Raw genomic sequence first — 22,806 nt, forward strand, 5'->3', positions numbered from 1 at the left:
CCACAAAATATCAGAATTATTTTTCATTTTAATGTTTTTTATTTTTAAAAAATCATAAAATATTTCTCAGAGTGACAGCCGAGCTTCAATATTTATGACTTTCTGATTGCTCTAGCAGTTTAGAAAAAAATTTTTTAAAATGAGCCCTCAAGTAAAATTTAAGTGGAAAAGATGAAAATTCAGAATTATGGACTTAAGCACTTGAATAAACACTCTTGGCGGGGAGATTTTATGTGCCAGTCCTCATTTCCCTACACTTGACAGTCCTTGAAAAAGGACTTAAATTCTTTCTTGAAAATATATGGGCAGTGTTATTTTTGGAAGATACACTTTTCTGTATCAACACAACTCCCCCTACCCCCAAAGCTGTCCGCCTGCCCACCCCCAGCTTCTAGACGTCTCCTTTTGGCTAAAAACCAAGCACAACTGGGGATCATGTGAGTGTGTGAAATGGGTAAATGGCAGACCATCATTATCTTTGGGATATTTTAACTGACACCCACACGGCTGACTTATCAGTATGTGCTCAACACCGTTCAGTCGCTTCCATTTTGGGCCATTCTCATTGTTTTCCCAAATGAGTTTTCAGGTTCAAATGTATTAAGTCTTATGAATAAATTAGATTCTCTTTCCTTACCCCAAGTGCAGCTGTTTAATTGCTTTGTGATTTTGTGATTGGTGTCTCTTCTTCGAATAATATGTTTCTCTAATGATTTAATAGATTATGTTATTCATGCCTGATTAATTTCTTTGAAGGGAAGAATAACCTGACTCTCTCCCTTTAAGGTGTATTTAGTGTAACTTTATCACCATCAGTTCAAACTGCCATAAGAGAGGTTACGGATATGCCTGGGAAAATAGACAGCGATGAGACAAATAATCTCAGAAAGGGAATAAGGCAGGATCCTCTCTCCCCATAAGAGACTCACTATAAATGAGAATTTTATTAAACTTCATTAAAATGTTTACATCTTAATAAGACCCGAGACCCGTGGCATTTTATTGTCTTAGTTTTTTTCTCATTCATTCATTCTTTCAACACATCTTTTTGAGTGACATTGACCCTTGTTCTAGGTGCTGGGAGAATGGTAGCAAATAACTCCAAGAAAAATTCTGGCTTTGTGAATTCTAATGAACTTTTTTTTTTTTTTTTTAAATAAAAAGCTCATTGTGTGAGCTTACTGAAATTTATATAAAAGACTTGATTATATATTGCAGCCTTATTATTAAAGAAGCCAACGTGACTCATCTGGGATTAGATTCTTAGGGGGACATAGTGCAGAGGGTGGTGGTAAAACACCCCTTTTCTCGACCTGGGATCTGAGTGGTAGCGGGTATACCTTGTGGAGCCTGAAAGTGACCAAGGGGTGGAGAGAAAGGACATGGGAAACAGGAAATGTCAGTATTGTTTACAGTAGGCATTGTGACCACCTTCTCCCACACATTCTAAACAGCAGAGGAGAAAATCATCCTTGTGTTTGGTCCAAGAAAAAGGTTTTACTCAAAACAATATCTAAAAAAAATGTTGGACTTGGCCAATTTTGGGATTTTGCAGATGATGAGGCAAAACCTTAGGCAGAGCTGACCTTGTGTGTGTGCATGCTACAGTTCTGAAGGAGAAGAAGGCGGAGTTGGGAAATACCTCTCTCGTCTTCCCTTTACCCTTTTCTGCCTCTGACTTACTTATCCTTACCCCCAACCCCCATGGTAGGGTTTAGCCCTGGGATTAAACCCCTACTTAGAAATGAGCCACTTAGCGAAGCTTCAGTTTCCTCATCTAGGAAATACAAATAAGAGTACTAACTTCAGAAGGTGTAAGTGAAGATTAGTTATAATCATACTGGGGCTTCATACTCAGTTGGGTCCAATTCTTTGCAACCCCATGGACTGTAGCCCATCAGGCTCCTCCATCCATGGGATTCTCCAGGTAAGAATACTGGCGTGGGTTGCCATTCCCTTCTGTAGGGGATCTTCCCGATCCAGGGATTGAACCCAGGTTTCCCGCATTGCAGGCAGATTATTTACCATCTGAGTCACCATATATAAATATAAATATGATGTATGTGAAAGTGCTTTGATACAATTAATAACAAGACTTAGCATCATAACTACTATTTCCTCAAGGAATGGGAATAAAACTCTGAGAAACACAGGAAGCTCTACCTTAAAAGCCTTCCACATGGAATGGCCATGGGGTGGGTTTGTTTGTTGATCAGATGCTTTTAATTAGATCATGTGTGAGGTTTCACATTCTGCCCACGGAAAGCCTTATCAAACCTGGCTCATTCTGATCCCCAGTTACTCACTCTCGCCAGGCTGGTCCCAGATGGAACTTTATAAGGGACGTACTTCCTGTAGATATGACCGACCCTGGAACATGGAACGTCAAACATTTCTCCTCCACACATCCAGACCTACAAAGGGGAAATTGGAAGTGTCATAAAAGAGAACAGTACATTTCATACAAAAGCCCCCAAATTATTAGCAAGAGTTACACAAAATCTTAAAATTTCTTAAAGTCTCTGTATCAATAATTTCTATTTATTATCAATAGCCAGGAAAAAAATCCACATTTTCATTTTTTTAAAATTATTTTTTAACTGGTGGAAAATTGCTTTGCAATTTTGCATTGGTTTCTGCCTGCAGCAATGCAAATCAGTCATATATATATATATATATATATATACACACACACACACATGTATGTGTATATATATGTATATATCACTTTCCTCTTGAGCCTCCTTCCGTCCCCCCATCCCACCCTTCTAGGTCATCAGAGTGCCAGCCTGCGCTCCCTGTGTTATTTAGCAACTTCCCACTATTTTACACATGATAGTGTATACATGTCAATGCTACTTTCTCAATTTGTCCCACCCTCACCTTGTCCTACTATGTCCACAAGTCCATTCTATACTAGGTTCATTAGTACCATTTTTCTAGATTCCATATCTATATGTTAGTTTTTCTCTTTCTGGCTTATTTCACTCTCTTCAAGAGACACTAGGTTCATCCACTTCACTATAACTGACCCAGATTCATTCTCTTTATGGCTGAGTGATATTCCATTGTGTATATGTACCACAAACTCTTTATCCATTTACCTGTCAATGGTCATCTAGGTTGCTTCCATGTCCTGGTGATTGTAAATATAGCTGCAGTGAACATTGGGGTACCTGTATCTTTTAGAATTGTGGTTTTCTCAGGGTATATGCCCAGTGGTGGGATTGCTGGGTCATTTGGTGGTTTTATCCCTAGTTTTTTAAGGAATCTCTGTACTGTTCTCCATAGTGGCTGTATCAGTTTACATTCCCACCAACAGTGCAGGTAGGTTCCTTTTCTCCACATCCTCCCCAGCATTTATGGTTTGTAGATTTTTTGATGATGGCCATTCTGATGGGTGTGAGGTGATAGATAACCTCATTGCAGTTTTGATTTGCAGTTCTCTAATAATGAGTGATGTTGAGCATCTTTTCATGTGTTTATTGGCCATCTGTATGTCTTCTTTGGAGAAATGTTTGTTTAGGCTCTCTGCTCATGTTTTGATTGGGTTGTTTGATTTTCTGATATTGAGCCGTATGAATTGCTTATATATTTTGGAGATTAACCCTTTGTCAGTTGCTTTGTTTGCAATTATTTTCTCCCATTCTAATGGTTGTCTTTTCATCTTGTTTATAGATTTCTTTGCTGTGCAAAAGCTTTTAAATTTTATTAGGTCCTATTTATTTATTTTTCTCATTATTTTCATTCATCTAGGAGGTAACCCCACACTTTCAAAAGCTCAGATTCATAAAAGTAAACAACCAAAGTATTAGTTCACTATATCCAATTTCCATAGACATGGTGACATTTTTAAAAGTTCTAGTAGAATTTATTACAGCTGTTGTATTACTTTGGGGTTTAATGGTTGGATGTCTTATTTATATAGATATTTGTTTTGACAATCTCGTGGAATCATTTGAGGAAATAACATTGGAATTTAAATGTCAATTAAAAATTCGAAGTGTAAACATGAAATTCCTAAAACTGGTGAATGAATTAAAGAACATAAGTTTATCCACACTTTACCTCTAGGTAAAGTAGAGGTAAACTTTCAGTAGAGTTTACTTAAAAAATGAGGGTTGTGTTCTAATTTCTCCCGACCCCTGAACTTTTCTTAGGTACAGAAAATAATTGGTTAGCAATGTAAACTCAAGACATGGAAAACTCAGGATATCTGTTAAGATGCTGTACTTATATTTAGCAACAAAAATTAATTGGTTGTATTTTACCATGACTAATCGCTTTAACCACTAATTATGGTTTTATATAACAGGCTACTTACTATAAAAGAACTAACTATCAACACATACATGCAGGCTTTGTATATGCTAGAATTTTTAACTGTTTTCATTGCAAGAAAATGATTAAAAAAAGAGATAATGTAACAGTTTTTAACATTTATTTTTAGTTGGAGGATAGTTATAATATTGTGTTGGTCTCTGCCATATATCAACATGAATCAGCCACAGGTACACACATGTCCTTCCTTCTTGGACCTCCCACCCACCTCCCACCCCGTCCCACCCCTCTAGGTTGTCACAGAGCACTGGGTTGACCTCCCAGTGTCATACATCAAATTCCCACTGGCTCTCTGTTTTACATATGGTAGTGTATATGTTTCAATGCTGTTCTCTCTATCTGTCTCACCCACTGTGTCTGGGGGACAGGTCTGGGGACAGATCTTTGTTTTTCCCCTTTTCACATTTAATCTTTAATTGCTCCAGTCTCTTGGGATCTTTCCAGGTGCCTGTACTATATAGTTTAGAAGGTTCACTGATCCTGCCAGCTTTACATGATCTGTGCAGAGTTATGATGTCTTGATCCAGAACCAAGTTGAAATTGATACCATGGGTAATCTTAAATGCATTTAGAGCAACCGAGTATTGTTTTAATAATCCACTTGCCTTCCCCTTGGGGTTCCCTCAGCATTTGTTCACCAGTCTTACTTAGAGTGCCATTTCTCTTAGTGAAAGAAGCTGGAACTGTTGACTGAAAAAAATACATGCAACCTAAAAGTTGAGTGCTATGTTTTATTCAGTGGGAATTTTTAGGACTTCAAGGCTGGGAGATAGCATCTCCCGAGAAAAGATGAGAGAGACAGCCCTGAGAGAACTGCTCTGAAGAAGCGAGGGGAGCAGTCAAGGTTATACAGAAGTTTTGTAACAAAGGACAGGTAGTCTGAACATCAGAAGTATTTTTGTGAGTTAGAGAAAACCAGATACCCCAAGTTAAGGAATTTAGCACTTTTCTGTGTATGGGAAGATGCAAGAGCCTGGGCTCACTGAAGTCATTCCTTTCATGTGCACCTCAGCTGTCTGGGGCCGGTGTCCTGCGTTTTCACACCTGAGTTCCTCAGTGCTCACTGTGGGGAGTGGCTGCAGTCTGATCGGTGCCAGATCATGGATATTCTTTTCCTTCCTGGGTGCTCTTGGGGCTCAGAAACTGTCATTTGGAGGGCTGGCATTGAGGATGACTGTGACATGCTTGTTCAATGTTAATGGCAGCATATACTTCATTTCTCAGAACCACGTGTAAGACATAAGCATTTCTCTTTCCCTCTTCCAATATTTCACTTTAAAAGACATTGTGTATCTGTGTCAGGGTTCTCCAGAGAAACAGAACCAACAAGGTATGCATAGAGGGAAACATTTATTTAAAGGAAGTGGCTCATGCAATTGAGGAGGCTTGGGGGAATTCATCTGCAAGGTAGACCAGCAAGCTAAAGATGCAGGAAGGGCTGCAATTCAAGTCCCAAGCCAGGAAGTCTGCAGGCAGAATCCCCTCCTGCTTGAGAATGGCCAGTCTTTGTTCTACTGGGGCCTTTCAGTGACTGGATAAGCCCACCCTCACTATGGACAGAAACTGCTTTTCTCAAAATCCACCAATTTAAATGTTAATCTCATTCAAAAAACATCCTCCTGGAAACATCCAGAATAATATCTGGACGTGCTTGGGTAGCCTTTGACACATGAAACTGAGCATTTATGCAGCACTACTTACAATAGCTAGAACATGAAAGCATTCTATATATCCGTCAACAGAGGAATGGATGAAGAAGTTGTTGTACATATATATAATACAGGAATATTACTCAGCCATAAAATGGAATACATTTGAGTCAGTTCTAACGAGGTGGATGAACCTAGATCTTATTATACAAAGTGAAGTAAGTCAGAAAGAGGAAATCGAGTATTGTATATTTATGCATATATGGAATCTAGAAAGATGGTATTGATGAATCTATTTGCAGGGCAGCAATGGAGATGCAGACATAGAGAACCGACTTGTGGATACAATCAATGACACTTTGTAGACAAATGTGTAACTCTGGATGTACAGTTGATCTAGCTGATATTTTGTGAGTGGATTAATAAGACCTTTGCATCATTGTGCTCTTTTTCATTTAATGCCCACAACTCCACGACCAGCTTTACTATTTCTCCAATTATATAGGTGGAAACATGGCAGTCTAGAAGCTCCCTTGCCCAGAGCCACATAACGGGCCACATTCAGAAGAGAGATATGAGTCCTCATGGTCCAACTTCAAGGTGGCCCATTGGTAAAGAATCTGGCTGCCAAGCAGGAGATGCAGGTTCGATCCCTGGGTTGGGAAGATTTCCTGGAGTAGGAAATGGCAACCCACTCCAGTATTCTTGACTAGGAAATGCCATGGACAGAGGATCCTGGTAGGCTACAGTCCATGGGGTGACAAAGAGTTGGACACAACTTAGTGGCTAAATAACAACAACAAAAGTACATACTTGAGGCTTTGCTGAGCATGTCGTCTTGCAGCTACAAAACTCTGCATGTATGCTAAGAACATGCATGTATGCTAAGGCACTTCAGTCGTGTCCTACTCTTTGTGACCCCGTGGACTGTAGCCCACTATGCTCCCTGTCCATGGGATTCTCCAGGCAAGAACACTGGAGTGGGTTGCCGTGCTCTCCTCCAGGGGATCTTCTTGACCTAGGGATCGAACTCACGTCTCTTATGTCTCCCACATTGGCTGACAGGTTCTTTAGCACTAGTGCCATCTGGGAAGCCCAGCTAAGATGAAACATGACTGTATTTCAATAAAACTTTGATGACAAAGATAGGCAGTGGATCATAGTTTGCTGGCCCCAATTCTGTAAAATACACAGTACTTTCAAACACTGAAATTCAGCCATTCTAAGATAATACGTATAGGAGGTTGCACCTTCCCCAGCTGGTTGCCATAATGTTTCCTCTGCCATGTGACCTTGGTACCCGCCACTGAGATGTGGGACTGTGTCCCCTGTCCTTGGGTTTGGATGTGCTTGTGAAGTCTCAGACCCATAGAATACAGCCAGCAGAAGTGACCGAGGTCATCAAAGGCAGCAGAGCTTCTGCCTGGCCACTGAGACCTTCATTTTTGCAGATCTGAGCTGCCAGCTAAGAAATCTGACTCCTTGAGTTGACCCCGCTGTAGAAAATCACACTCAAGTCAACAGCCTCAATTGTTTTCACCAATGGCCAACATCAACCGCTGGGCATGTCAATGAAGATTCCTTTAGGTCAGGGGTTCCCAACTTCTGGGATCTAATGCCTGATGATCTGAGGTGGAGCTGATGTAGTAACAACAGAGATAAAGTGCACAGTAAATGTAATGTGATTGAATCATACCAAACTCCCCTCTCCCCACATCCATGGAAAAACTGTCTTCCATGAAACTAGTTCCTAATATCAAAAAGGTTTCTAAATGACTTCAGCCCCTAGCTGTCGAACCACCCCCACCTGCAACCCCAGATATCGTGCAGCAGAAATGAGCTCTTTCCTTTGTACCTTTTCTGAATTCAGGATCCAGAGAATCCATGAATTTGACACAATGCTTGTTTTATGCTGTAGGTTCTGGGTGCTTCATTATGCAGTAATAACTTGACTGTAGCCCACCAGGATCCTCTGTCCATGGGATTCTCCAGACAAGAATACTAGAGTGTGTTGTCACATTCTCCTCCAGAGGCTCTTTCAGACCCAGGGATGGAACCTGCATCTCTTACATTTCCGGGTATTGGCAGGCTGGTTCTTTACCACTAATGCCACCTGGGAAGCAGGTGAACTCTAACGCATGATGAAACTTAATGGGTCACCCACAGATTTTATCTTATCCCACTGTGGGAGACACAGGGAAGGACTGGGCGCGCTGCCAGGCTATAATTCCTGGTCCCTTTTTTTCAGAAGGGGCTCTATGCCTGTTTCTTGCTAGTGGAATGTAAGAGAAGTGAACGTGTGTCAGCTCTGAGCCCCAGTCAGTGAGCGTGAGCATCCTTTTCCCCCTTCTTTACAGTTCTCTTTGTTCCCAGAGCCTGACTAATTGCAGAAGATTCAGAGGAGGGCTCTAATCCCCTGGAAGGTGGTAGGATCACTAAATGGATGGGGTCTGGGTATCTAGAAACCTGGGTGGATCAGAGCACATGACTCCCTTCCCAGCCAGGGTCAAAGTGTTGCAGCAGTCTGACTGAGGCTAAGTTCCTAAGATTTGGGGAGTATTATAGCAGCTGGTCCACTCTAGTGACCTTATTTCATTTTGTTCTGTTTTTGGTCTCTTCTGACATTTTAAATCAAGTGTAATGGATTTTTAATACAACTGTATCAAAAACTCCATCGAAAAACTGAATCAGATAGCCTGGATGTTTGAGAGATTATTTCCTTTTATTAACTGTGCATTTTAAAGAGAGAAAATTGGAGAGTAATTAGACAACAGATGCAGGGGTGGGAACTGGGAGGGCAGAGAATGCTGGGGAGACCTGTGTGTGTAATGAAATGTCAGAGGTAGGCAGGTACCAAGGGAAAGAAGCCTGCCTACCACCCACAGCTGGGAGAGAGAGAGTTGTTGGCACAAGTGTTTAGTATTCATAATAAGGGATCGAAGTGCTTTCAGCACTTGGTGAGGTGGCCAGTCTCTCCTGCAAGACAAAGGGATGGTGATGAAGGAGGGCAAGATGCAGCCAAGCCCTGGGGCAGTGCCTAAACTTCTTTGACCTTAAGCTACTTTTTGGTTGATGTGGTTCTTGTAGACTACTCAGCAGGCAGAAACACACTAAATACTTCTTTTTTAAAAAAATTAACTAATTAAACTTTGGGTCTTCACCGCTGCATGGGCTTTTTCTGTAGTTGCGATAAGCAGGGCTGTTCTCTAGTTGTGGTGCGAAGGCTTCCCACTGCCGAGGCTTCTCTTGTTGGGAAGCACAGGCTCCAGGGCGTGTGGGCTCAGTAGTTGGCGGTTCCCGGGCTTTAGGGCACAGGCTCTAAGTGGCGAATGGACTTAGTTTCCCTGAGGCATGTGGGACCTAGCTCCTTGATCAAGGATGGAACCCCTGTCTCCTGCTTTGGCAGGCGGGTTCTTAACCACTGAGCCACCACGGAAGTCTCAGAAGCAGACTAAATACTTCTCATGAGAGTCTACCAGAGTAAGGATGGCCACGATTGGAAGTTAAATAAATCATTGTTGCCTTTCTTTCCAAGGTAGGGCAAAATAACCTCACAGACATGCAAAAAGGAAATTCTAATTCTCTTCCGAGGTCCCCCAATCCAGTTTTTAAAGATCTTTCTCTGGATGCATAACAAACTACCACCGCCTTAGTGGCTCCCGTCAGCACACATGTTTTTGTGATCTCATGGTTCTGTGGGACAGAGGACATGTAGGCTCTGGGGGGTCCCCTGCTTGGAGTCTCATGAGACTGAAGTCTGGGTTGAGCTGAGCTGAGCACTCCTCTGGAGCCTCCAGGGAAGAATCTGCCTTTGGGCTCACTGAGTTGTTGGCAGAAGCCAGGTCCTGCGGCAGTAGGACGGGGGCCGTGTTTCCTTGCTGGTGATGCTCAGGGCTGCTCCCAGACCAATCTCAGTTCCTTGTTCCGTGAACTCTCCATCTCAGCCATGGCCAACCTCTCTCACATAGAACCCTTCTCGGACTGTAAATCTCTCTGACTTGTTCTCCCTGCTGGGGAAAACGCCACGCTTTACAGGGGCTCCTGTGACAAGGCCAGGCCCACCAGGATCATCATCCTAGCTTAGTGTAAACTGATTAGAGATGACATTTGCCAAATTTCCGGTGCTCTGGAATGTAACATACTTGTAGGAGTAACTCAAGGAAGACAGGCACCTCAATATCCTGCCCACCACCGTCTCCAATGAGCGCAATTTTGTCTTCTAGTGATAACCTACTCCTAATTCTTAAAATTCTTCCCCTCAGAAATTTTTCTTTATAGCTAAGTCAAATTCAGAAAATTTTCAGAGTTTTGAAAAATACTAACATGAGTGCTGGAAAGAAGTACAGAATCCGACACTTTATTTTTTTTCCACGTTGCCACTGTGATCACTTAAAAGCATGAATCTGAGGCTATCGTGCTTCTATTTAAAATCCGTGAGTGGTTTTCTATTGCTGCCAGGGTAGTGTTACAACTCCTGCATAAAAATTCCAAAGGTTCTATTATCTTGTTTTTGCTTAATTGCCCTTGATGACTCTCTGCTGTTCCCCTCTCCCTCCCCTACCTGGCCTGTTTTCCATCCTCTGGAAAGCACCACCTTCCCCTCCTCAGGGCTTGCTGCCCTGCCTTGTTCTCTCTAAAGAAACTCTCCCCTCCCTGTTTCCCATCTCTTGACGTGTGCTGTTGTTTAGTTGCTAAGTTGTGTCCAGCTCTTTGCGACCCGATGGACTGCAGCCCACCAGGTTCCTGCGTCCATGGGATTTCCCAGGCAAGGATCCTGGGGTGAGTTGCCATTTCCTTCTCCAGGGAATCTTCCTGACCCAGGGATCAAACCCACATCTCCTCATCTCCTGCATTGGCAGGTGGATTCGTTACCACTGAGCCACCTGACAAGCTCCTAAATGTGAATTTAGCTGCGTGAGTCTTCTATTGAGCATATAAGCAGGGAACTGTCTTTCACGTGGAGACGGTGCTCATGACAACTGGAAGCAAGTGACTTATTTGTATGCACGTAATAGTTCGCTTAGTATTTAGATGATAACTACTTGCTGAGTAGGATCATCTCCTGTTCAATTATACTTAAGATCCTACTTACATAGGGACCCTCAGACTTTCCCCATTTAGTCCTGCCTCTTACGACCTCAGGGCCAACTCGCTTTCATTGTAAATGCACCAACTCAATTGTCCCTGCTCTTAGAGTTCTTTTGTTTTTATACCACGGATATCACCATGTACTTATTAATTTTTTTCGGTCTTCCTGTAGCAATGCCTGTTTCAGTAGAGGGATCCATATCCTGACATGCTAGAGAGGAGTGTTTGGGTGATATTATGGGAACACAGTTCATCAGGGAACACAATTGTTCTGGCATTTCTCAAACCCTGTATTTGTTCTGAAAGATGTGGTTTACATTTTTAAAAGACATGTACTGGTAGTATGATTTGCTGATATTCCTTTAAAAATTATGGCATTGTCATACTTCAGTACCTAATTCTCAGAGAAAAGTTTTAGATTTACAAATAACATGTCTTCTTGTTGATAACATAAATATTTTAAAGCAGTGTTATTTTATCCATGAATGAGCACAGTGTGTTGTTTTCATCATGTAGTTCGAATTGACTGAATAATTGAATGCTTGCCTTATTTTTTAATCACTTTTCAGTATCAGCGGCAAATTGGAATTTAGACATGGAGAATGTTAAATTGAATGGAATTGCACAATTACAGTGATCACACAGAATATGAAATTAGTTTCAGTAAGAGACTGATAGTCAGGAGGATAACAAGGGAGCATTATCAGGTATAAGATGAAGCATGATATACTATAATGAAACGGTGATCTAAATGTTCAAAAAAAATTTACTAGCACATTCAGTTCCGAAGCCTGCTCTCTCCCTAGTCTTGCCTCCTCCTCTTCCCACCTGCTCTGCACATCCCCCCCGCCCCCGCCTGCCACTCTCATAGTTCTGGCCTCTTTTCTGTTCCTTCAAAATGCCAGACACCCTCCCACCTTAGGGTGTGTGTCCTGGCTAGTCCCTCCAACTGGAATTCTCTTCCAAAACTCCCCATGGCTAACTCCTCATCTCTTTCAAATCTTCCCTCCAAGTCCTCTGGTCCCAAACACTGTCTCACCCTACACTGTTTATTTAATGAGAGCCCTCAATACCCCACTCTAGTTCTGCTCTGTAGCACTTAACACCTTCTAACTCAGCGTATATCTCCCTTCTTCATTGTTGTTGTTGTTCAGTCACCAAGTCATATACGCCTCTTTGCGACCCCATGGACTGCAGCACACCAGGCTCCCCTTCCTTCACTATCTCCTGGAATTTGCTCAGATTCATGTCCATTGAGTTGGTGAGGCCATCCAACCATCTCATCCTCTGTCGTTCCCTTCTCCTCCTGCCCTCTATCTTTCCCAGCATTCAGGATCTTTTCCAGTGAGTTGGCTCTTTGCCTCAGGTAGCCAAAGAATCACAGCCTCAGCTTCAGCATCAGTCCTTCCAGTGAATATTCAGGGTTAATTTCCTTTAGGATTGACTGATTTGATCTCCTTGCTGTTCAAGGAACTCTCAAGAGTCTTCCCCAGTACCACAGTTCAAAATCATCGGTTCTTCAGTGCTCAGCCTTCTATATGGTCCAGCTCTCACATCCATATATGACTACTGGAAAAACCATAGCTTTGACTATTATATGGACCTTCGTCGGCAAAGCAATGTTGCTGCTTTTCAATATGCTGTCTAGGTTTGATTTTTCTGCTTCTCTTCCTAACAACAGCAAGAATCTTTGTCTTTTATTGAGTGATGTATCTTAAGTACTTAGGACACTGCCTGACACAGTGTTGATGCTCAGTAAGTATGAACGAATACATGAAATACTGGCTTATTGATATAAAGTAAGGTTAATCCCAAACAATTGAGTTATTTAATGATAATCCACCATTTAGCTGCCATTAAAAATATAAGCTGTGGTCTCTAGTATCCTTAAATATAACTTTCAAGGTAATCGAGAAAGAGGCATGCACCCCAGTGTTCACTGTAGCACTGTTTATGATAGCCAAGGTGTGGAAACAGCCTAAATATCCCTCGACAGATAAATAAAGAAGATGTGTACAAACGTAAAATTGAATATTTGTTTTTGTTGTTGATGTTCAGTTGCCAAGTCATGTCAGACTCTTCATGAACCCATGGACTGCAGCACGCCAGGCTTCCCTATTCTTCACTATCTCATGGAGTTTACCCAAGTTCGTGTCCATTGAATCTGTGATACCATCCAACCATCTCATCCTCTTTCATCCTCTTCTCCTTTTGCCCTCACTCTTTCCCAGCATCAGGGTCTTTTCCAATGAGTCAGCTCTTTCCTTTTGGTGGTCAAAGTATTGGAGCTTCAGCTTCAGCATCAGTCCTTCCAAAGAGTATTCAGAGTTTATTTCCTTTAGGATTGACTGGTTTGATTTCCTTGCTTTCGAAGGGATGCTCAAGAGTCTTCACCAGCACCACAGTTCGAAAGCATCAATTCTTCTGCACTCTGTCCAGCTCTCACATCCAGACATGACTACTGGAGAGATCATAGCCTTGACTATATGGACCTTTGTTGGCCAAGTGATGTCTTTGCTTTTTAATACACTGTCTAGGTTTGTTATAGCTTTCATCCCAAGAAGCAATCATCTTCTAATATCATGGTTGCAGTCACCATCTGCAGTGATTTTAGAGCCCAAGAAGAGGAAATCTATCATGCTTCCACTTTAATTCCTTCCAGTTTAGGCTGTTTAGTTCCTCTTGGCTTTCTGCCATTAGTGTGGTATCATCTGCATATCTGAGCTTGTTATTTCTCCTGGCACTCTCATCCAGCCTGGCGTTTCGCATGATGTGCTCTGTGTTTAAGTTAAATAAACAGGGTGACAGTAACAACCTTGTTGTACTCCTTTCTCAATTTTGAACCAGTCAGTTTTCTATATAGGGTTCTAACTGTTGCTTTTTGACCTGCATACAGGTTTCTCAGAAGACAAGTAAGATGGTCTGGTATTCCCAACTCTTTAAGGGTTTTCCACAGAGTGTTATGATCCACATAGTCAAAGGCTTTAGAGTAGACAATGAAACAGAGGTAAATATTTTTCTAGAATTCCCTTGCTTTCTCTATGATCCAGTGAATGTTGGCAATTTGATCTCTGGTTCCTCTGTCTTTCCTAAACCCAGCTTGAACATCTGTAAGTTCTCGGTGCATGTACTGCTGAAGTCTAGCTTGGAGGGTTTTGAGCATAACTTTCCTAGCATGGGAGATGAGTGCAATTGTCCAATAGTTTGAATATTGCTTAGTACTGCCCTTTTTGGGAACTGGGATGAGGATTGCCTTTTTCCAGTCCTGTGCTCACTGCTGTGTTTCCCAAATTTGCTAACATACTGAATGCAACACTTCAATAGCATCATCTTTTAGGATTTTATGTATCACTGCTTGAATTCCATCACCTTCACTAGCTTTATTGGCTTCCTTAGGCCCTCTTAACTTCACACTCCAGGATGTCTGGCTCTGGGTGAGTGACTACACCATCATGGCTCTCTGGGTTGTTAAGATCCTTTTTGTACAGTTCTTCTGTGTATTCTTTTCATCTTTTTTTGATCTTTTCTGCTTCTATTAGATCTTTACCATTTCTGTCCTTTATTGTGCCCATCTTTGGATGAAATATTCCTTAGATATTTCTGATTTTCTTGAAGATACCTCTAGTCTTACCCATTCTATTGTTTTACTCTACTTTGCACTGTTCATTGAATACTGCTAAATCATAAAAAAATAATGAATTAATGCAATTTGCATCAACATGGGTGGACCTAGAGACTATCATGCTAAATGAAGTATATCAGACAGAGAAAGACAACTGTCGTATGATATCACTCATATGTGGAATCTAGTTTTAAAAAAATGATAGAAATGAACTTATTTACAAAACTGAAACAGGCTTACAGATATTGAAAACAAATTTCCTGTTACCAAACGGGAAACGTGGGGAAGAGGGATAAATCAGAAACTTAGGATGAACATGTACACACCACTATATATAAAACAGATAATCAAGAAGGACCTACTATATATAGCACAAGGAACTCTACTCAATATTCTGTGATAATCTATCTGAGAAAAGAATCTAAAAAGGAATGAATATATGTATATCTATAACTGAATGACTTTGTTGTACACCTGAAACTAACACAACATTGTTTATTTTTTAAATTTTTTTTTTTTATTTTTCCCAATTATTTTTATTAGTTGGAGGCTAATTACTTTACAATATTGTAGTGGTTTTGCTATACATTGACATGAATCAGCCATGGATTTACATGTGTTCCCCATCCTGAACCCTCCTCCCACCTCCCTCCCCATCCCATCCCTCTGGGTCTTCCCAGTGCACCAGCCTCGAGAACTTGTCTCATGCATCCAACCTAGACCGGTGATCTGTTTCACACTTGATAATATACATGTTTTGATGCTGTTCTCTCAGATCATCCCACCCTCTCCTTCTCCCACAGAGTCCAAAAGTCTGTTCTATACATCTGTGTCTCTTTTTCTGTCTTGCATATAGGGTTATCATTACCATCTTTCTAAATTCCATATATATGTGTTAGCATACTGTATTGGTGTTTTTCTTTCTGGCTTACTTCACTCTGTATAATGGGCTCCAGTTTCATCCATCTCATTAGAACTGATTCAAATGAATTCTTTTTAATGGCTGAGTAATATTCCATGGTGTGTATGTACCACAGCTTTCTTATCCATTCGTCTGCTGATGGGCATCTAGGTTGCTTCCATGTCCTGGCTACTATAAACAGTGCTGTGATGAACATTGGGGTGCACGTGTCTCTTTCAGGTCTGGTTTCCTCGGTGTGTATGCCCAGGAGTGGGACTGCTGGGTCATATGGCAGTTCTATTTCCAGTATTTTAAGGAATCTCCACTCTGTTCTCCATAGTGGCTGTACTAGTTTGCATTCCCACCAACAGTGTAAGAGGGTTCCCTTTTCTCCACACCCTCTCCAGCATTTATTGCTTGTAGACTTTTGGATAGCAGCCATCCTGACTGGCGTGTAATGGCACCTCATTGAGGTTTTGATTTGCGTTTCTCTGATAATGAGTAATGCTGAGCATTTTTTCATGTGTTTGTTAGCCATCTGTATGTGTTCTTTGAAGAAATGTCTGTCTAGATCTTTGGCCCATTTTTTTATTGGGTCATTTATTTTTCTGGAATTGAGCTGCAGGAGTTGCTTGTATATTTTTGAGATTAATCCTTTGTCTGTTGCTTCATTTGCTATTATTTTCTCCCAATCTGAGGGCTGTCTTTTCACCTTGCTTATAGTTTCCTTTGTTGTGCAAAAGCTTTTAAGTTTAATTAGGTCTCATTTGTTTATTTTTGCTTTTATTTCCAATATTCTGGGAGGTGGATCATAGAGGATCTTGCTGTGATTTATGTTGGAGAGTGTTTTGCCTATGCTCTCCTCTAAGAGTTTTATAGTTTCTGGTCTTACATTTAGATCTTTAATCCATTTTGAGTTTATTTTTGTGTATGGTGTTAGAAAGTGTTCTAGTTTCATTCTTTTACAGGTGGTTGACCAGTTTTCCCAACACCACTTGTTAAAGAGGTTGTCTTTTTTCCATTGTATATTCTTGCCTTCTTTGTCGAAGATAAGGTGTCCATAGGTATGTGGATTTATCTCTAGGCTTTCTATTTTGTTCCATTGATCTATATTTCTGCATGGACAGAGGAACCTGCTGGGCTACAGTCCATAGTGTTGGAAAGAGTCAGACATGACTGAAGTGACTTAGCACACATGCAAGTACTCCAATAAAATTAAAATTAAAAAAGGTAATAAGCTATCTTGAGCTTATTTTCATTTGTAGCTAGTTTATTAAGATGTGAAGAAATGGTTGACATTAAAACTATAGCACGTTTTAAATAAATAATAAGTATCTGGGTCTGGAAAATAGTTTTCTAGTTGTGTGGTATGACTTGGATGGGTTAAGTTTGAAAAACTTCTTAAGATTAGCTAATCAACTGCTTTATCATCTATCTGGAAATTAGGGTTGTTAACTTAAAAAGCTTTATTTTTAGTGTGTAGATATTGAAAAGGTCATGTCTGTTATTAAACTACTTTTTTCAGGCTGAATGTTATAAAAGCTGCACTTTTTGACCTGCCTTGATTTAAAAAGGGCAACAGTGGAAAGGTACGTGTACACAATTGCTTTGCTTTATTCTTAGAAACCTGGACTTTGAGGTTGTCCTTTGAGAGTGAGAGGAAAAAAGGATAGTTTATTTTGACCTTGGCCTGACTTTCTTTTTCTATTTGTTGACCAGAATATAATAAAAGCAGAAACTAAGTAATGTATCCGCAGTCTTTATTGAGGACACGGTGGTTTCTAGTCTCAAGAGGTGAGCTCTTGTTTTTGGGCCATCTGCTTAAGATTTTTCAAAGTAAGAAATGCTCTGCTATGTCAGTATAAAAAAAAAAAATCATGCCCTAACTATCTGCATTTAATGAGCTTCAAGAGGTCTGGATGGGGTGGTAGGGTTTCAGAGGGTATGTTGTTCAGAAGATCACTGTTTTTAAGACGTGACGTTTGTGTTCTCTGTAACAGTACACTCTTAAAAACAGTGATTGAGGTGGAACATAAAAACATATATATCACTTTTTTGGTTTATTTGAAACATTAATTCTTGGGACAGAAAGAATGGATTGGAATGCAAGAGTGCTTCTTTAGGTAAAAATATTGGGTTGACCAAGAAGTTCATTTCCATAAAATGTTATGGAAAAACTCAAATGAAGTTTTTGGTCAACCCAACACTATGGTTTAAAGACACAATCCCTGATTTCCCCTAACTCATTATTCTATAACTTAGTAGGTGCAGTAGAAGCAAAGTGTTTGCTTTTTACCATTGTTTATATATGCCTCTAGATTTTAAGTCTATTGCTTTAATTTTCTGGCTTTACCATCTGCTAAAAATAAATAAAAGTTCCCTTAAAGCTCTTTAAGATTGGATTTCTGTAGTGGAACAACTTCTTTTCTTTAGAGAAATACCCAAATATTACAGTACAGTACTATTAGCCAATTGTGTTAATTGTATACCTAGACCAACCTTGTTGGATTTACAAACAAATTGGACTTACATGCAAAAGAGTAAAATGGTTATCTGCGAAGCCCTTACAAATAGCTGAGAAAAGAAGAGAAGCTAAAGGCAAAGGAGAAAAGGAAAGATATACCCATTTGAATGCAGAGTTCCAAAAAATATCAAGGAGAGATAAGAAAGCCTTTGTCAGTGATCAATGCAAAGAAATTGAGAAAACAATAGAATGGGAAATGCTAGAGATCTCTTCAAGAAAATTAGATATACCAAGGGAACATTTCATGCAAAGATGGGCACAATAAAGGACAGAAGTGGTATGGACCTGACAAAAGCAGAAGATATTAAGAGGTGGCAAGAATACAAAGAACTATACAAAAAAGGTCTTCATGACCCAGATAACCATGATGGTGTGACCACTCACACTGACACACTCACAGGTCAGACATCCTGGAATGCAAAATCAAGTAGGCCTTAGGAAGCATCACTACAAACAAAGCTAGTGGAGGTGATGGAATTCCAGTTGAGCTCTTTCAAATCCTAAATATGATGCTGTGAAAGTGCTGCATTCAATATGCCAGCAAATTTGGAAAACTCAGCAGTGGCACAGCACGGGGAAAGATCAGTTTTCATTCCAATCCCAAAGAAAGGCAATGCCAAAGAATGTTCAAACTACTGCACAACTACACTCATCTCACACGCTAGTAAAGTAATGCTCAAAATTCTCCAAGCCAGGTTTCAACAGTACATGAACCATGGCCTTTCAGATGTTCAAGATGGATTTAGAAAAGGCAGAGGAGCCAGAGATCAAATTGCCAACATCTATTGGATCATCTAAAAAACAAGAGAGTTCCAGAAAAAACATCTGCTTTATTGACTATGCCAAAGCCTTTGACTGTGTGAATCACAGCTAGAATCAAGATTTCCAGGAGAAATATCAATAACCTCAGATATGTAGATGATAGCACCCTTATGGCAGAAAGCGAAGAACTAAAGAGCCTCTTGATGAAAGTGAAAGAGGAGAGTGAAAACGTTGGCTTAAAACTCAACATTCAGAAAACTAAGATCATGGCATCCGGTCCCATCACTTCATGACAAGTAGATGGGGAAACAATGGAAACAGTAAGAGACTTTATTTTTGGGGGGCTCCAAATTACTGCAGATGGTGATTGCAGTCATGAAATTAAGACACTTGCTCCTTGGAAGAAAGGTATGACCAACCTAGACAGCATGCTAAAAAGCAGAGACATTACTTTGCCAGCAAAGGTCCGTCTAGTCAAGGCTTTGGTTTTTCCAGTAGTCATGGATGGATGTGAGAGTTGGACTAGAAAGAAAGCTGAGCATCAAAGAATTGATGCCTTTCAACTGTGGTGTTGGAGAAGGCTCTTGAGAGTCCTTTGGACAGCAAGGAGATCCAACCAGTCCATCTTAAAGGAAATGAGCCCTGAATATCCATTGGAAGGCCTGATGCTGAAGCTGAAACTCCAATACTTTGGCCACCTGATACAAAGAACTGACTGACTGGAAAAGATCCTGATGCTGGGAAAGATTGAAGATGGGGGAAGAAGGGGACGACAGAGGATGAGATTGTTGGATGGCATCACTGACTCGATGGACATGAGTTTGAGTAAGCTCTGGGAGTTGGTGATGGACAGGGAAGCCTGGCATGCTGCAGTCCATAGGGTTGCAAACAGTTGGACAGGACTGAGCAACTGAACTGAACTGAATGCACTCTTGGAATGGTACTCAATCATATGTAAAGGACTTACTGTATTGTCATTAGGATTTGGGCTTGGGAAGTGTATGGAGAGGTTTATTTATTTATTTTTTAAAATTTTCTATACTTATATCTCTTGAAGTTTTGTAGGGAAGTGAACTAAGACATTAAAGCAATTAGATTTATTTTGTTTTTCTAATTAAGGATAATGGCAACTGAAAAAAAATACAAAAATTCTTAGAAATCTCAATATTAGAAGAAGACTTCAGTAGGAAGTGAAATTGACCTGAACCCAGATACTGACGTCTTTGTAAATTGGTATATCTTGCTCTCTTTATAGCTATCTATAAACACTAAAATAAAATTAAACAGGGGATTAGGAAAGTGCCATAAGACATAAAAGATGTAACAGTGGAAGGAATTTAGACTTGCCTCTAGGCTTCTAGCCAATGGACATAAAATTTAACTTGAAAATGCTCTGTTTCACCTGAGGTACCTTTTGTTGGGTAAATGAAATGAATCTCAGACTGGCTTGTGAGACATTTAGCAGCTGTTTCTGTTTATCTTTGAGTTTCTGAATGAGTTTAGAGTCATTTTAATATTTTCTTTAGAAGATCAATTCTGGGCATGTTGAATTAGAATGGTTATTTTTATGTCCCATAGGCTCAATATCATAGGGGAAGAAACCCCATAGGAACATCTCCAGATATTTTCTTGTGTATGCGAGGTTACATGGTGTGCCATAAAAAGGCTTCTGTCACATTTTAGATGCAAAACGCAAGTACACTTGGAGGTATTCGCAGACTCAGAAGTAAGGAGAGGTTTTTTGATATAGCCGTCTCATAAAAGCAATGAGGAGGTGTATAAAATATTTTAGAATCATCCTTGGCATAAACAGGATTTCTAAAGAGTACATTTTATAAGACTGAATTTTTTTCTAACAAAACCATTTGTACAAAGCATCATCATGAGAGTTTATATAGAGATAGCTTAAGGGAAAAACAGATGAGATTGAGTCATACCCTTCTAGGGTGTCAGGTAAACTATTTCAAGAGTATAAATTAAACACTCTGGGAGGTTTTTGACTTTTGGACAACTGTGGAGAAAGTGAGAAATGTTTATTAATTAAAGCTGTGGTTTCTCTGCCACTGTGCTGGAGGCTTGACTTGGGAACGAGAGTGTGAAAATGAATGATTGTGGGGGCCGGGGGACCAGCTTGGGGTCAGGGACCTGGGGAACCACCGTCTCCCTTTGGGACGCTGGCGTGTCACAGTTTTGTAGTTTCTTCTGTGAATCTGTGGGTCCTGTGACTCGGAGCATTCGCTGCACACGGGGCCACGGCGATGGCTGCATCAGAGACACAGGGTTGGAGGAGTGGGGACGAGGCCAGGAAGCACCGCATCCACACCCCATCACCCACCTTGGGTTGTTGGTTTTGTTGTTTAGTTCCTCAGCTGTGTTTTACTCTTTGTGACCCCGTGGCCTGTAGCCCGCCAGGCTCCTCTGGGCATGGGATTCTCCAGGCAAGCATACAGGAGTGGGTTCCCATTCCCTTCTCCAGGGGATTTTCTGGACCCAGGGATCAAACCCACGTCTCCTGCATTGCAGGCAGGTTCTTCACCACTGAGCCACCTGGGAAGCCCTCTGTCTTGGGCACTGATGCAAATATCGGGCCGGCCAAAAAGTTTGGTCAGGTTTCTGTCCCATCTTACTGGAAAACCGTAGCATACATTTTGGCCGATCCAATATTTTAAAACCATTATCCCAAATACAACCATTTTTCTCTGGAGCTCCTACTTTGTAATATTGGCCAATTGAACTCCTTTTACTACTTACCAACATTAGAAATTTTCCTGTTTATTCACTTATTTATTTATGCTCTGTCTCTCCTCATTTTTGAGACAGAGAACTTGTCACTTCTCTTGACAATTACATTCTCAGTGTCTGGCATACAATAGGCTCTCAGTAAATATTTCCTGGATATGTGAATCCATCTGTGACAACATACATCTGTCTGCATATGGAGCTAATATTGTCATTTTAGAAGTGCGTACATTATACTATGTGACATGTTATATATATGAATTATTAAACATAAATAACAAAATTTATCTCCCCTCCATATTTATTTTTACACATATGTGTATACCTTGCCCCTTTTCACTTAATATGTAATATTATAATAATATGTAATATAATAGTTTATAATATAATAATGTAATAACAACATAATAATATCCAGTGATAATTAGTAAAAATACAACTGTTGCATTCTTTTCAAAAGCTATTCTGTAGTTCGTAGTATAGGTAAATAATGATTAATTAGTACACTAGGATGTGTGTTCAGTCACTCAGTCTTGTCTGACAATTCGACCCCGTGGGCTGTAGCCCACCAAACTCCTCTGTATGTGGGATTTCCCAGGCAAGAATACTGGAGTGGGTTTCCATTTCCTTCTCCAGAGGATCTTCTTGACCCAGGGATCAAAATTGCGTCTCTTGGGTCTCCTTCGTTGGCAGGTAAAGTCTTTACTGTTTGAGCCATTGCAAGCCCTAGGATGGATATTTGTATTTTTTTCATTTTTCATCAGTAAAAACAATATTTCTTGAGATAAATATCCATGTGCATGTGTCATTTCACACTCAGGATTCATCTTTAATTTTTTCCAGATAAGTAGTTGTGTCACACTATTTATTGAGGAGTCTGCTGTCTTCCTTTTGATTTGAAATGTTTACTTCCTCTTATGCTATATTCCCATATTATCTGGATCTATTCAAATTCTGTGCCATAGATATCTCTGTCTAATTTCTATATTTGATTATCTATGTTAGCCCCCATTACCTTTCCCCCCAGAATTTTTTTTATTCTGTTTGTTTTCCATTATGAATTAAAAGCATAACTAGTTCCCTGTTTAACACCCCCACCATCGTCCAAAATCCAAGTCACCATTTTTACTGGGATGGCATTAAAATATGAGTATACTTACGGAGGAGGTCTCCCTGATAA

At 40.4% G+C, this 22,806-nt stretch overlaps 1 protein-coding gene across 2 annotated transcripts in view; it reads right to left on the reverse strand.

The window, feature by feature from the left end:
- Positions 1-22,806, reverse strand: part of GALNTL6 (polypeptide N-acetylgalactosaminyltransferase like 6) — a 1,391,757-nt gene that overhangs the window by 97,764 nt on the left and 1,271,187 nt on the right. For both annotated transcript variants that reach the window (XM_070480689.1, XM_070480690.1), the window contains one exon: positions 2,307-2,414. In XM_070480689.1, coding sequence (XP_070336790.1) covers positions 2,307-2,414 — 108 coding nt within the window. The remainder of the gene's footprint in view (positions 1-2,306; positions 2,415-22,806) is intronic.

The sequence above is a fragment of the Odocoileus virginianus genome, chromosome 18, assembly GCF_023699985.2.
Source record: "Odocoileus virginianus isolate 20LAN1187 ecotype Illinois chromosome 18, Ovbor_1.2, whole genome shotgun sequence".
Taxonomy (NCBI): domain Eukaryota; kingdom Metazoa; phylum Chordata; class Mammalia; order Artiodactyla; family Cervidae; genus Odocoileus; species Odocoileus virginianus.